The 14641-nt window shown below is 45.4% G+C and overlaps 1 protein-coding gene across 1 annotated transcript in view; it reads left to right on the forward strand.

The window, feature by feature from the left end:
• Positions 1-12798, forward strand: part of LOC149445766 (integrator complex subunit 14-like) — a 65339-nt gene extending 52541 nt beyond the window's left edge. The window contains exons 3-4 of the mRNA XM_089653416.1: positions 3588-3653; positions 11205-12798. Coding sequence (XP_089509542.1) covers positions 3588-3653; positions 11205-11456 — 318 coding nt within the window. The 3' untranslated portion in view covers positions 11457-12798. The remainder of the gene's footprint in view (positions 1-3587; positions 3654-11204) is intronic.
• The last annotated feature ends 1843 nt before the right edge of the window (positions 12799-14641 follow it).

A 14641-nucleotide genomic window follows, 5' to 3' on the forward strand; every position in this document is an offset into this window, starting at 1 on the left:
CACTCCAGAAGGCGTATTCTGTGCTGTTGCAGCCATTGTTTTGTTGAATTACTTGTATGCTTTGGGTCATTGTCCTGTTGCATCACCCATCCTCTGCGGAGCTTCAGTTGGCAGACAGATGGTCGTACGTTTTCCTGCAAAATGTCTTGATAAACTCTGGAATTCATTTTCCCATCAATGACAACAATCCGTCCAGGCCCTGAGGCAGCAAAGCAGCCCCAAAGCATGATGCTCCCTCCGCCATGTTTCACAGTGGGGATGAGGTTTTGATCTTGGTGTGCTGTGCCTTTTTTCCTCCACACATAGTGTTGTGTGTTCTTCCCAAACAACTCAATCTTGGTTTCATCTGTCCACAGTATATTTTGCCAGTAGTGCTGTGGAACATCCAGGTGCTCTTTTGCAAACTTCAAACATGCTGCAATCTTCTTTTTGGACAGCAATGGCTTCCTCCGTAGTGTCCTCCCATGTACTCCATTCTTGTTTAATGTTTTCCTTATTGTAGATGTGTCAACAAAAATGTTAGCATGTGCCAGAGATTTCTGTAGGTCTTTAGCTGACACTCTGGGATTCTTCTTTACCTCATGCAGCATTCTGCGCTGTGCTCTTGCAGTCATTTTTACAGGACGACCCCGCCTAGGGAGAGTAGCAACAGTGCTAAACTTTCTCCATTTGTAGACAGTCTGCCTTACCGTGGACACATGAACATCAAGGCTTTTGGAGATACTTTTGTAACCCTTTCCAGCTTCATGCAAGTCAACAATTCTTGATCGTAGGTCTTCTGAGAGCTCTTTTCTGCGAGGCATGGTTCACATCAGACAGTGCTTGTTGAAACCAGTAAACCCAAAACAGGTGTGTGTTTTTTAAGGGCAGGACAGCTGTCAGCAACACATCCAATATCATCACACTGATTGGAGTCAAGGTTGGCTCACTCCTGGCTCCAATTAGCTCTGGGAGAAGTCATTAAGCTAGGGCCTCACATACTTTTTCCTCCCTGCACTGTGAATGTTTACATGTTATGTGCAATTAAACCATGGCAACATCTAATGTTTGTGTAGTATTATGTTCAGCAGACTGTGTTCTTCTATTGTTGTGACTTAGATGATGTTCAGAGCACATTTTATGCCCAATTCATGCAAAACTCCACGTAATACCAAGGGGTTCACATACTTTTTCTTGCAACTGTAGGTAAAGTTGATCCAGGGAATATCCGATTGCCTCTCGGGGGATCAGGATGGAATTTGTTCCCTGCAGGAGCAAATTGGATTGTGCTTTTCTGGGTTTTTTGCCTTCCTCTGGATCAACTGTGGGTATAGGATTATAACTTTTTTTTTTTTTTCTATGGTTGAACTGGATGGACTTTTGTCTTTTTTCAGCCAGACTAACTATTTAACCTGGCTTGACCTCTCACTCCAGGAGGGGATGCAACCCCCAAGGCTCTTGTTCTGTTTCTCCTGTATCCCATCTCTCCTCTCCCTCTATTTTCTCCTTTTCATTTAACTCTCTCTGCGCCTTTCTAACTTTGTTTTTCTTTTTCCTTTCTGTCCCAGCCCCTACAGTATCCTACTGTGGGGTCCCCCCCCTCACTTTTCCCCCCCATTCTATTATGTCTTTACGATACTGGTAGAGTTTTTTCTCTGTCGGTTTGATATTATCTCTACGTTCTTTCACATCTTTGTAACTATACATTCGATCCGCTCTCTTTGTGCTTTGGCATAATCCTCCTTTTCTTAGGATGTCATTTAAACGATCACCCGATGATTTGTTCTGGTCCTGTTTTGTTGTCATACAGTATATGTGCTGTTTCATTCGCTCTTGATACTTTCTTCTCACATGCAAACTTGATGAACCCCTAAAGATTCTATGTGACTATTTCAGGCTTGGTCTAGATGTTTATATTGGTTTTTTTTCTGTATTCTGGTGAATCTTTCTCCTGGTTCTTTTTATTGTATGTTAATTTCACCAATAAATAATTACAAAAAAAAAAAAGTATCACTTTAATTGCTGCCAGTTTCCTAACCAGAAAACTTGTTAATTCTTTAAGAATTTGTCACTGATAGATTCTTGAAGCGGCGTATGGTAGCATAACGCGTACCGTAGTTCTTAACCATTTCCATACCGGCAATTTTACACCTTCCTGCCCAGGCCATTTTTCAGGTTTCAGCGCTCTCACACTCTGAATGACAATTGCGCGGTCATACAACATTGTACCCAAACTAAAATTTTATCATTTTCTTCACACAACTAGAGCTTTCTTTTGGTGGTATTTAATCACCGCCGGGGTTTTTATTTTTTGCTAAATTAACAAAAAAAGACCAAAAATTAAAAAAAAAACACGTTTTTCTTTGTTTCTGTTATAAAAGTTTGCAAATAAATAATTGTTCTTCATAAATTTAGGCCGAGATGTATTCTGCTCCATGTCTTTGGTGAAAATAACCCAAATTAGGATGTATTATTTAGTCTGTAGGAAAGTTATAGAGTTCACAAACTATGGGATAGATCTGAATATTGATCAATCCTAAAGTACCGACGGCCAATCTAATTTCTTGAGGTCCAGGAATTTCAGAACAGTACAGATATCCCCCAAATGACCCCTTTTTGCAGAGTAGACAGTCCAACGTACTTCATAAGAAACGTGGCGAGTTTTTTGAAGTTGTATTTTTTTTAGTCATAATTTTTCGGAAAATTAAAAAATGCAAAAAATTATTTTCACAATTTTTTTTTTTTTACATACTGTCACCAGTGCAGTACAGCGTCTTCTTATAACTGGCATGGCGGTGATCAGAGACACTGACTGGTGACAGTATGAAAAAAAAATAATATATATATTTTTTTATTTATTTATTTTTTATTACATTTTGTTTCTTTTTTTTAAGATTTTTTTTTCATATTTCACTATGTCCAAAGTAGTACAATGTTACCATAGTAACATTGTACTACTTTGGGGAAGTGATCAGTATTTTTTTATTTTTTACACAATTTGCTTATAGCAAAGAATTACTTTGCTATAAGCAAGCATTTACCTGAATGACATCGATTCATTCAGGGTTTTCTTTTTTTTTTTTTGTGCTTAGCTCTGATTTGGCCACAGCTAATCACATGACATGTGCATGTGATTAGCTGTGACCATTCACCGCTAGACAGTAGTATACAATGGATGGCATGAATAAAACCATCCATTGTATACAACTGTCATGTGACCTGCTGTGATTGGTCACAGCAGGTCACATGGTACCGGCAACGGGGGCCGATACTCAGATCTGTCATTGGCCGTGTCCGAGGTACACGGCCAGTGACAGATCGCGCCGCTGCGCGGCTCTGCAAGCGCGAAATGTACGCATGTGCGGGAGGACGGAACGCTGATGACATTTGCCGGCCGCCATTCGGCCATAGGGCGGGCGGCAAATGGTTAAAGGAACTACCACCAGAAAAATGGCATTAAAGCCGTTTTGAATTGACGCCCTCATATTGTACCGTAGTTGTCAGCATTAAAAATTAGCAGTTCTTGCAGTTGTTAAAATCAGTAGTGTATGGAACCCTCTTGCTTGTTTGCCACATTTTACTTTTTTTTTCTTTTTCTTTTTTGTTAGACTGATGTGCAGAAGATTCTGCGGAATGCCAGGAAACTTCCGGAGAAAACGCAGACGTTCTACAAAGTAAGATACAGTTCCCAATATCTTTTAGTTCTTTATTTATTAAAGCGGAGTTCCACCCAAAAGGGGAAGTCCTGCTTTAAAGATTGGTCCCCCGCTCCCCATTAAGGATTGGTACCTTTGAGGAGCTGGTACCCGAATTTGACAGGTACCCGCTCCCACTGCGATCGCCTAGGAGATCGGAAACGGAAATTGTCCTCCCTCCCCGAAGTCTTGTGGGACACGTGACAGGTCCCAGAAGACGACGGGGCCATTCAGGAAGCGCAGCTCTACTCGCGCATGCGCAGTGGGCACCCGGCTGTGAAGCCGCAAGCTGTCACAGCCGGGAGCCCACACTGAAGATGCCGGCGCCGGGGAGAGAAGACGGCCGGTGAAACCAGCTGTGGTGAGGCCGTCGCCATCTTGAAGTGGTGTGCCCACACTGAAGATGCCGGCGCCTGGAATACACGACGGACGGTGAAAAAGGCTGCGGCGGGGGGCAACGCGGGATCGTGGGACAGGTAAGTGGCTGTTTTTTTAAATGTCAGCAGCTATAGTTTTTGTAGCTGCTGACTTTTATTTTTTTACAGATTGAGTGGAACTCTGCTTTAAGATGAAACAATTCTTTGATTAGTAGATTGCTGTGCAAACAAACCTAAAAGAGGAAGTGGAAGCAAAAGAATAATAGAGGTATTATCCCCGGCTCTTCCATCCTGACTTGTGCTCCATCTCCGTAGCCTCTCTGAATCTGTTTTGAGGTTGAGAAGCCAAGCCTGGACATTTTACAGCACCTTCGTTTATTTATAAGGGATCTTTATCTTTTGAGTAACAATTTTTCTTAATTTTTAGTATTTTCCAAAGATGTGTTTAATAAATTAAGCAATAACTTTTGATCATGTCTCAGCTGGCCTGCTCTTCTTCTTCTTTCTTTTTTTTTTTTTTTTTTTTTTTTATGATGTATTGCAGGAAGATGTTCACTGATGCTGTGCCTAGTCAGCTTTCTGTTCATTTTGTACCGGTAGTATACCGAACTATAGCTGATATTTTGCTGTTGAGCCAGCTTTTTAGGTATGTTACACTATATGCAAAAAGTTCAGTATGTGGACATCACTCCAAATGTGATTCTCGTAGTTTCCCGTGAAGGGTACTAATAATGCTACAGTATTCAGACATTTTAGGCCAGGGTTTCTCAACCAGGGTTCCTCCAGAGGTTGCCAGGGGTTCCTTGAGCAATGAGCAATTTTTGCCTCTCAGGTAAGTTCCCGCTGACACCATTGATATTTTTAGCAATCTGTAAGGGGGTAATTCTTCCCAATGACCACAAGTGTGAGGAGCATTGTTCCCAATGACCACAAGTGTGAGGAGCATTGTTCCCAATGACCACAAGTGTGAGGAGCTTTGTTCCCAATGACCACAAGTGTGAGGAGCATTCTTCCCACTGACCACAAGTGTGAGGAGCATTCTTCCCACTGTCCACAAGTGTGTGGAGCATTCTTCCCAATGACCACAAGTGTGAGGAGCATTCTTCCCACTGACCACAAGTGTGAGGAGCATTCTTCCCACTGTCCACAAGTGTGAGGAGCATTCTTCCCACTGTCCACAAGTATGAGGAGCATTCTTCCCACTGTCCACAAGTGTGAGGAGCATTCTTCCCACTGTCCACAAGTGTGAGGAGCATTCTTCCCACTGTCCACAAGTGTGAGGAGCATTCTTCCCAATGACCACAAGTGTGAAGAGCATTCTTCCCAATGACCACAAGTGTGAAGAGCATTCTTCCCAATGACCACAAGTGTGAGGAGCATTCTTCCCAATGACCACAAGTGTGAGGAGCATTCTTCCCACTGACCACAAGTGTGAGGAGCATTCTTCCCAATGACCACAAGTGTGAGGAGCATTCTTCCCACTGACCACAAGTGTGAGGAGCATTCTTCCCACTGTCCACAAGTGTGAGGAGCATTCTTCCCACTGTCCACAAGTGTGAGGAGCATTCTTCCCACTGTCCACAAGTGTGAGGAGCATTCTTCCCACTGTCCACAAGTGTGAGGAGCATTCTTCCCACTGTCCACAAGTGTGAGGAGCATTCTTCCCACTGTCCACAAGTGTGAGGAGCATTCTTCCCAATGACCACAAGTGTGAAGAGCATTCTTCCCAATGACCACAAGTGTGAAGAGCATTCTTCCCAATGACCACAAGTGTGAGGAGCATTCTTCCCAATGACCACAAGTGTGAGGAGCATTCTTCCCAATGACCACAAGTGTGAGGAGCATTCTTCCCAATGACCACAAGTGTGAGGAGCATTCTTCCCACTGACCACAAGTGTGAGGAGCATTCTTCCCACTGACCACAAGTGTGAGGAGCATTCTTCCCAATGACCACAAGTGTGAGGAGCATTCTTCCCAATGACCACAAGTGTGAGGAGCATTCTTCCCACTGACCACAAGTGTGAGGAGCATTCTTCCCACTGACCACAAGTGTGAGGAGCTTTCTTCCCACTGACCACAAGTGTGAGGAGCATTCTTCCCACTGTCCACAAGTGTGAGGAGCATTCTTCCCACTGTCCACAAGTGTGAGGAGCATTCTTCCCACTGTCCACAAGTGTGAGGAGCATTCTTCCCACTGTCCACAAGTGTGAGGAGCATTCTTCCCACTGTCCACAAGTGTGAGGAGCATTCTTCCCACTGTCCACAAGTGTGAGGAGCATTCTTCCCAATGACCACAAGTGTCAGGAGCATTCTTCCTAATGACCACAAGTGTCAGGAGCATTCTTCCCAATGACCACAAGTAAGAGGAGCATTCTTCCCAATGACCACAAGTGTAAGGAGCATTCTTTCCAATGACCACAAGTGTGAGGAGCATTGTTCCCAATGACCACAAGTGTGAGGAGCTTTGTTCCCAATGACCACAAGTGTGAGGAGCATTCTTCCCACTGACCACAAGTGTGAGGAGCATTCTTCCCACTGTCCACAAGTGTGTGGAGCATTCTTCCCAATGACCACAAGTGTGAGGAGCATTCTTCCCACTGACCACAAGTGTGAGGAGCATTCTTCCCACTGTCCACAAGTGTGAGGAGCATTCTTCCCACTGTCCACAAGTGTGAGGAGCATTCTTCCCACTGTCCACAAGTGTGAGGAGCATTCTTCCCACTGTCCACAAGTGTGAGGAGCATTCTTCCCACTGTCCACAAGTGTGAGGAGCATTCTTCCCAATGACCACAAGTGTGAGGAGCATTCATCCCACTGTCCACAAGTGTGAGGAGCATTCTTCCCACTGTCCACAAGTGTGAGGAGCATTCTTCCCACTGTCCACAAGTGTGAGGAGCATTCTTCCCAATGACCACAAGTGTGAAGAGCATTCTTCCCAATGACCACAAGTGTGAAGAGCATTCTTCCCAATGACCACAAGTGTGAGGAGCATTCTTCCCAATGACCACAAGTGTGAGGAGCATTCTTCCCAATGACCACAAGTGTGAGGAGCATTCTTCCCACTGACCACAAGTGTGAGGAGCATTCTTCCCAATGACCACAAGTGTGAGGAGCATTCTTCCCACTGACCACAAGTGTGAGGAGCATTCTTCCCACTGTCCACAAGTGTGAGGAGCATTCTTCCCACTGTCCACAAGTGTGAGGAGCATTCTTCCCACTGTCCACAAGTGTGAGGAGCATTCTTCCCACTGTCCACAAGTGTGAGGAGCATTCTTCCCAATGACCACAAGTGTGAATAGCATTCTTCCCAATGACCACAAGTGTGAGGAGCATTCTTCCCAATGACCACAAGTGTGAGGAGCATTCTGCCCAATGACCACAAGTGTGAGGAGCATTCTTCCCAATGACCACAAGTGTGAGGAGCATTCTTCCCACTGACCACAAGTGTGAGGAGCATTCTTCCCACTGACCACAAGTGTGAGGAGCATTCTTCCCAATGACCACAAGTGTGAGGAGCATTCTTCCCAATGACCACAAGTGTGAGGAGCATTCTTCCCAATGACCACAAGTGTGAGGAGCATTCTTCCCACTGACCACAAGTGTGAGGAGCATTCTTCCCACTGACCACAAGTGTGAGGAGCATTCTTCCCACTGTCCACAAGTGTGAGGAGCATTCTTCCCACTGTCCACAAGTGTGAGGAGCATTCTTCCCACTGTCCACAAGTGTGAGGAGCATTCTTCCCACTGTCCACAAGTGTGAGGAGCATTCTTCCCACTGTCCACAAGTGTGAGGAGCATTCTTCCCACTGTCCACAAGTGTGAGGAGCATTCTTCCCAATGACCACAAGTGTCAGGAGCATTCTTCCCAATGACCACAAGTGTCAGGAGCATTCTTCCCAATGACCACAAGTGTCAGGAGCATTCTTCCCAATGACCACAAGTGTCAGGAGCATTCTTCCCAATGACCACAAGTGTAAGGAGCATTCTTCCCAATGACCACAAGTGTGAGGAGCATTCTTCCCAATGACCACAAGTGTGAGGAGCATTCTTCCCAATGACCACAAGTGTGAGGAGAATTCTTACCTCTGACTATCACACTAATGCATCATGAATAGTAAATAAAGCCATTTTTAGCAGGGGTTCCCTGAGACCGGAAAGTTAAATCAAGGCTTCCTCTGTGTTAAAAAGGTTCACAGAGGCTGTTTTAGACAATTGTGTGCTACTAACCTTGTGGCAACAGTTTTAGGATGGTCTTTTTTTCTGTTCAGCAAAACTGTGCACAAAGCCAGGTTTATAGACACAATGGAGGTGGGGGAATTTACTAACAATAGAGCATGCAAAATCTGGTATGGCTCTGCATAGAAACTAATGGGCTTCCAGGTTTTAGTCCTCATGCACACCTGATGTTTTTACAGCTGCTGTTTTTGGCTTTTGATGTTTTTTGTTTTTCTTTCTACAGCCAGTAAACCCCCCAGCATGTTATCCCATGTGTCCATACACACATAGACTGGAATCAGCATTTTTTGGCAGGGGTGTTTTTTGGCTGGAAAAAAACCCCAGAACTAGTGGGTTTCTAGAGGAGTATTTTAGCTGTAAAAACGCTCTAATGCTAAAAACGCTGAAAAACTCAGGTTTTTCCTGAGCAGCGTTTTCAAAATGCCCTCCCCCCAGTGTGTATGGAGCCTTATTGTCAAAGCTTAGTTGAACAAGCTGAAGTTGGAAGCTGATTGGTTACCATGTACGTCTGCACCAGATTCTGAGTGCTCCAGTTTAGTAAATCGATCCCATGGCTTGATGTGGAGGAACTGCACAGGCACCTTTCTGGTAGAATGCAAATGCAAGCCAAGTCTTCTAATCCAGTATCAATATCTGATGTCACAGGTTCTCTTTCAGGCTAAATGACTAAAACAAATCTGGCGCAATGTCCTCCCAGGATGGTGGCGGCTGTTATAGCAGTGTAGCAGATGAGGGGGGTGGAGCTCTTGGATTTAGCGCCATATAATTGCCAGTGATTTTTAAATGGGACATCCAACAAGCTTATTTAGCTGTGATTGTCTGGACATGACAAACGTTTGGCCATGTATTGCATACTGTATTAGCAGGTTACCCTTGGAACATGTATGTTTTAAAATTCACACATTTTTAAACCCTTCTGCCCAGCCCTGCTATTGCTTTAGTTGGGCTATATCATCCGGGGGGTTGTGATGGTCTGCCCAGTCACACAGGGTCGTGGATAAAGGGGTACCACCTGTCCTCCTGTATGGGCCCCAGGCTAGCAGGGGGGCCCAGGCAGCTGGGTGAATCTGATGTGGGCAGGGAGGGTGATTGGCACAGTGGGGGCAATTACTGGAACAGATTCCATGTATGGCTCTCTGCAGTAGCTGAAATCTGTCTTTTTCTCCTCTCCCTCCCGATGGCATTCAGCTGCTGCAGAGAGAGCTATACAGGGGATTGGTTCCAGTAATTGACCCGCCACACCCATAAACCTCAGTTAGCACTATATGTTTCTCCCTGCTACCCAGGCCCCATTGTATTCCTCTCCTTCCCACCGGTTGCTGCCAGCACACAACAGGATCCTTTTCGTAATGAAAAAATGCAGTAATGTAACGAGTCATCTGCTGGGGCACCTGCTGAAAAAAAAAAATTGCTAGCAATTAAAAAATAAGAAAAAAACGGTATGGAGTAGCGTTCTCCAAACCCCCCCCCCCCAAAAAAAAAAAATCCATAGCAAGCCCTTTGGGTCTGGTATGGATTTTGAGGGGAACCTCCACGGCAAGCAAAATAAAAAAAATAGTGTGGGGATTTCTGAGCGTGCAGGTCAGGAAGGGGGGGGGGGTGGGTGTTGGGGCTGGGGGCAAGCAAGAAGTCACCCCCCCTTCCCAACATGGGGGGGCAGCTCTGCTCCCCCATTGATGCCACAAGGGGGCGTGGTCACCGGTTGACTTTGCCCCTTAGTTATTTAAGAGCTGTCAGGCAGCGGAGCTGTGGGGGAGTCTTTGTCGGGAGCGGAGCCCTTTTTTTTTTTTTCTTTGGTTTGTTTGTTAGGAAGTTCCAGTAATTGACCCCCCCACCCCCGCCACACCCATAAGCCTCAGCCTGCACTATATGTTTCCCCCTGCTACCCAGGCCCCGTTGTAAAAATGCAGTAATGTAACGAGTCATCCGCTGGGCACCTGCTGAAGAAAAAAAATTGCTAGCAATTAAAAAATAAGAAAAAAACGGTATGGAGTAGCGTTCTCCAAACCCACCCCCCCCCCCAAAAAAAAAAAATCCATAGCAAGCCCTTTGGGTCTGGTATGGATTTTGAGGGGAACCTCCACGGCGAGCGAAAAAAAATGGTGTGGGGATTTCTGAGCATGCAGGTCAGAAAGGGGTGGGTGGGTGTTGGGGCTGAGGGCGAACAAGCAGTCACCCCCTCCTTCTCAACATGGGGGGGCAGCTCTGCTCCAGTCATTGATACCACTAGGGGGGCGTGGTCACCGGTTGACCTTGCCCCTTAGTTATTTAAGAACTGTCAGGCAGCAGAGCTGTCAGACGGGGAGTCTTTGTCGGGAGCGGAGCCCTTTTTTTTTTTTTTTTTTTGTTTGTTGGGAAGGCGGTGGCAGCGGGCATTGTGATTGACGAGGGCTCTAAACCAGGGGATGTTTTTTATATTTTTGTTTTTTTTAATAAAGGACTTGTCAAAAGGGCATGTGGGCTGGTATGGTTTTGGCAGGGAGGGCGTGACAACCTGCTGGCAGCTGATGACTCGTTACATTACCGCATGTTTTCACTAACTCATGCTGTATTTTGGTACACTTTTTTTAGTGAATGCCAACAATTTTTTTTGAAACATACTTGGATGAGGTAAGATACCGCTTTGCGAATTGTCCCCACAGACCTAAAACGTATTCTGCAAGAAGAGAGTTTTCAGCACCGCATCACTTGCATCGCGTTCTTGCTGGAAGAATCTGCAAACATGCTGGCATGAATACATAGAAGAAGCTGGTTTTGTTCCCATAAGAATACATTCAATGTAGAAGATGGGCATACAGGGTGGTGATAGCCTCTTCTGCTGCCTGCTCCTGTACTTCCAATATAGGATGCTACTTTTAATGGCGTTTTGTGTCTTTCTTATCTCACGCGACATTCTTGCTTGTGATTTTTCTCTCAGGAGTTGAATCGTCTTCGAAAGGCAGCACTTGCCTTCAGGTTCCTGGACCTCTTGAAGGGAGTGTCTGATATGCTGGAGAGGGAATGTACTCTGCTTCCTGACAACGCTCATCCTGATGCCGCCTTCCAGCTCTCACATGCAGCAGCTCAACTCAAACTGGCCAGCACTGGAACCTCTGACCACGCTTCCTATGACAATAACATTGCGCCTCTGCAGACGGACTTCTCTGGCCGTGGCTCTGAAAGAATATGAAGACCGGATCTATATCCTTGTGGGGCCTCAGCGGAGGACTTCTCCTCCACCTTGGAAAGCCGGTTGGCTTTCTAGCAAGTAAACCACTGCAGACTTCCAGAACCTGCCACAAAATAATTCACTGGTAATGGGCCAGGACTGAGAACCCGTTGGCTCAGGTATAGCTGCCCGAAATGTGGAAGCACAGTAATCTCTATTGATATGTGTACTGTATATAGTAACATCAGGAACCACACAGGTCTGCGGATCCTAGGATTACAAGGCTTGCCTGTTTCCACTTTCCTGTGGCAATATGTGGCCCTAATTTCCATGTTTTGTGACTGATGGGAAAATTTTTTGCAAGAATTGCACTATACCAGTAGCAAGGATGTACAGGTATCTAAACGACTTGTATACAAAGGGTTTCCTAAATGTGTTAAAATCTCTCTTGGACCAGTAAGTGATCATTACTTTTTGCTATAGAAGGCTCATCGCTGAATGTCTGCTAGTGTCAAACATCCTCTTAAGTCCGGAATAAATGTTCTGGCAGGTCTTGATGGGACACCATTATGGCAAAGGCTGAATTTTTACCATCCATCATTCTGAAAACAGATTAAACCTTCTAAGGGCAACCTTAAGCTGGTGCTATGTGGGGGTGGGGATATCGGCACATTTTGAAGTTCTTGGATTTTTCCAAGAATCTCCAAGAATCTGATCACTCATCTCTGACCTATGACATTACCCCCTTGTGGAAGGCTGAGCTGTAATTTGCAAAGTAATAAGCCTTTTGCTCACAGGGGGGATTATTTTTCAAAACGCTCTTCAGTTTTAGTGAGGTTTGTGGACCAGTGGACTTTGTAGGCACATATACATCAATCCTAAATGAAATAAATATGAAGGAGGAGCCTGCACGCTGTGACGTGACGCCGCCGGATCACGGAGGTCCGGCGGCCATCTTTATACACAAGCTGGTTAGTCATCAAGCAGCTTTAACCCCTTTGCGCCGGTGCCTCCCGACCCTTTAAGGGTTTCAGCAGCCGGGGGGCAGGGTTTAGCGTCATGTGACCGCCGTGACACCCCGTCACATGATCAAGAAAGGTCCCGATCGAAAGAGGAGATCGGGACCTTTCCGTGAGTACCGGACATGTGTGCTGGGAGCGTGCAGGGCGCGCGCTCTCAGCACATATGTCTTTTTTTAATAGAACGCAAATGTGCGGCCGCTAGGTGTCTAGGCCCAGACGCTGGGAGGCCGCACATTTACGTTCGGCCGGCGTGAAGAGGTTAAGCTGCATGTATCTCCTGTTAATTTTGGAATGCTGTCTGGAATTTTAACCCTTTAATAAAATCTGGTATTTAATTACTACACTATGGGCAATATCCCTTTTTACTCTGTACCGAGCATTTAATTCCCCAGAAACCCTGTTGACCACCCCAGCATCCAGAGGAGGGCAATCCACCACGCTCCAGCTTATCCTATAGGGGACCTATAGGAAAATTTCACCACAAAAACCACGATATTTCGTGAAACATTCGGCAAAACGTTCCACAAAGTAATAGCACACCAATCGGGAACAATCCGCACGTTTTGATATATTACTTGTCTTTGTAGTGTAAAAACTGTGGGAGGAGTTAGCGTGGCAAATTTAGCTATAATAGGAATAAAAATAAGAACTAGAAAAGCTAAAATTTCTGGGGAAATTGTGTGAAGTGTTCTTGCCTCCACCAGTAGTCTACAACTGGAGTGGGCGGACATTTTTAGTGGCAGCAGGGATAGCTGAACATTTTGATATAAGATTTGTGCAGGTGGGCTCAGGGGCCGACTGACAACTCATGGGGCCCCCGGGCAATAGGGGATCATGGGGCCCCTGTGTCCTTGCCCAAACTCAAAAAAGCCTATGAAAAAGGTACCAGGGGCATCTCATTGGGCCCCCTACTGACCCCCCGGGCAATAGGGGATCATGGGGCCCCTGTGTCCTTGCCCAAACTCAAAAAAGTTTATGAAAAAGGTACCAGGGGCATCTCATGGGGCCCCCTACTGACCTCGGGCCCTCGGGCAGTGCCTGAGTTTCCAAATGGTCAGTCCGCCCCTGGGTGGGCTTGAAAATGAGGGAGTGATGGCAGTTTAGAAATCATGTCCTGGTTTGTCAGCTCCCACTCTAGTTTTGAACATTCTGCCATTCATTCCTATGGGACCAATTTCACCACAAAAACGCTGATATTTCGTGAACCATTCGGCGAAACGTTCCACAGAGTAATAGCACACCAATCGGGAACAATCCACACGTTTCGGTATGTTACTGTCTATGTAGTGTAAAATCTGTGGGAGGAGTTAGGGTGGTAAATTTGGCTATAATAATATGAATATATATGTGAGATAACAGGAAGTGGTCGCCATGCAAGAACACTTAACTAGAAAAGGTACAATTTCTGGGGAAATTGTGTGACGTGTTCTTGCATCCAACCCTAACCAAGTGATTGATGAAATGTAAGCAGTGCACATGGCAAGCCTGATAGACTGAGAAATGCATTTCAACTTGTATTTTGCAGCTCACAGTCTAGCCTGGGTCACTCAGCTGCCTGGTGAGTCATCTTTGGTTGCTATGGCAACTCACTGAGTCAGTCACAGGAAGCTGAGAGGGGCTTTTATAAACACACTGCTCCAACTTGCCAAATTCACTGGCGATTGCCACTTTCAAACACTTGTAGTTTTAAAAGTATAAATGCTACTGCAAAGAGCTATATTGTGAGAATCACAAGAACCAGACCTACATTTTGATGCATAGTATGTCTCTGAAATATTAAAAATGAAGGCACAGTCACAGTTTAGAAATGACCCTTCAAATTTCAGGTGGCTGCGAGTGAAGTTTCAATGAAAGTCAATGGGCAGTGTGAGTTGCAAACAAAAGGTGATATTGTGAAAACTATCAGGACTATGGCTTAGCCATGGACATTTTTAGTGGCAGCGGGGATTGCCGAACGTTTTGATATAAGATACGTGTAGGTGGGCTTGAAAATGAGGGAGTGATGGCAGTTTACAAATCATGTCCTGATTTTTCAGCTCCCACTCTAGTTTTGAACATTCCGCCATTCATTCCTATGGGACCAATTTCACCACAAAAAACGCGATATTTCGTGAACCATTCAAGTGATAGCGCACCAATCGGGAACAATCCGCACGTTTCCGTATATTACTATGTAGTGTAAAA

The sequence above is a fragment of the Staurois parvus genome, unplaced genomic scaffold (genome assembly GCF_062004578.1).
Source record: "Staurois parvus isolate SC_StPar_1 unplaced genomic scaffold, SC_StPar_1.0 ptg000711l, whole genome shotgun sequence".
Taxonomy (NCBI): domain Eukaryota; kingdom Metazoa; phylum Chordata; class Amphibia; order Anura; family Ranidae; genus Staurois; species Staurois parvus.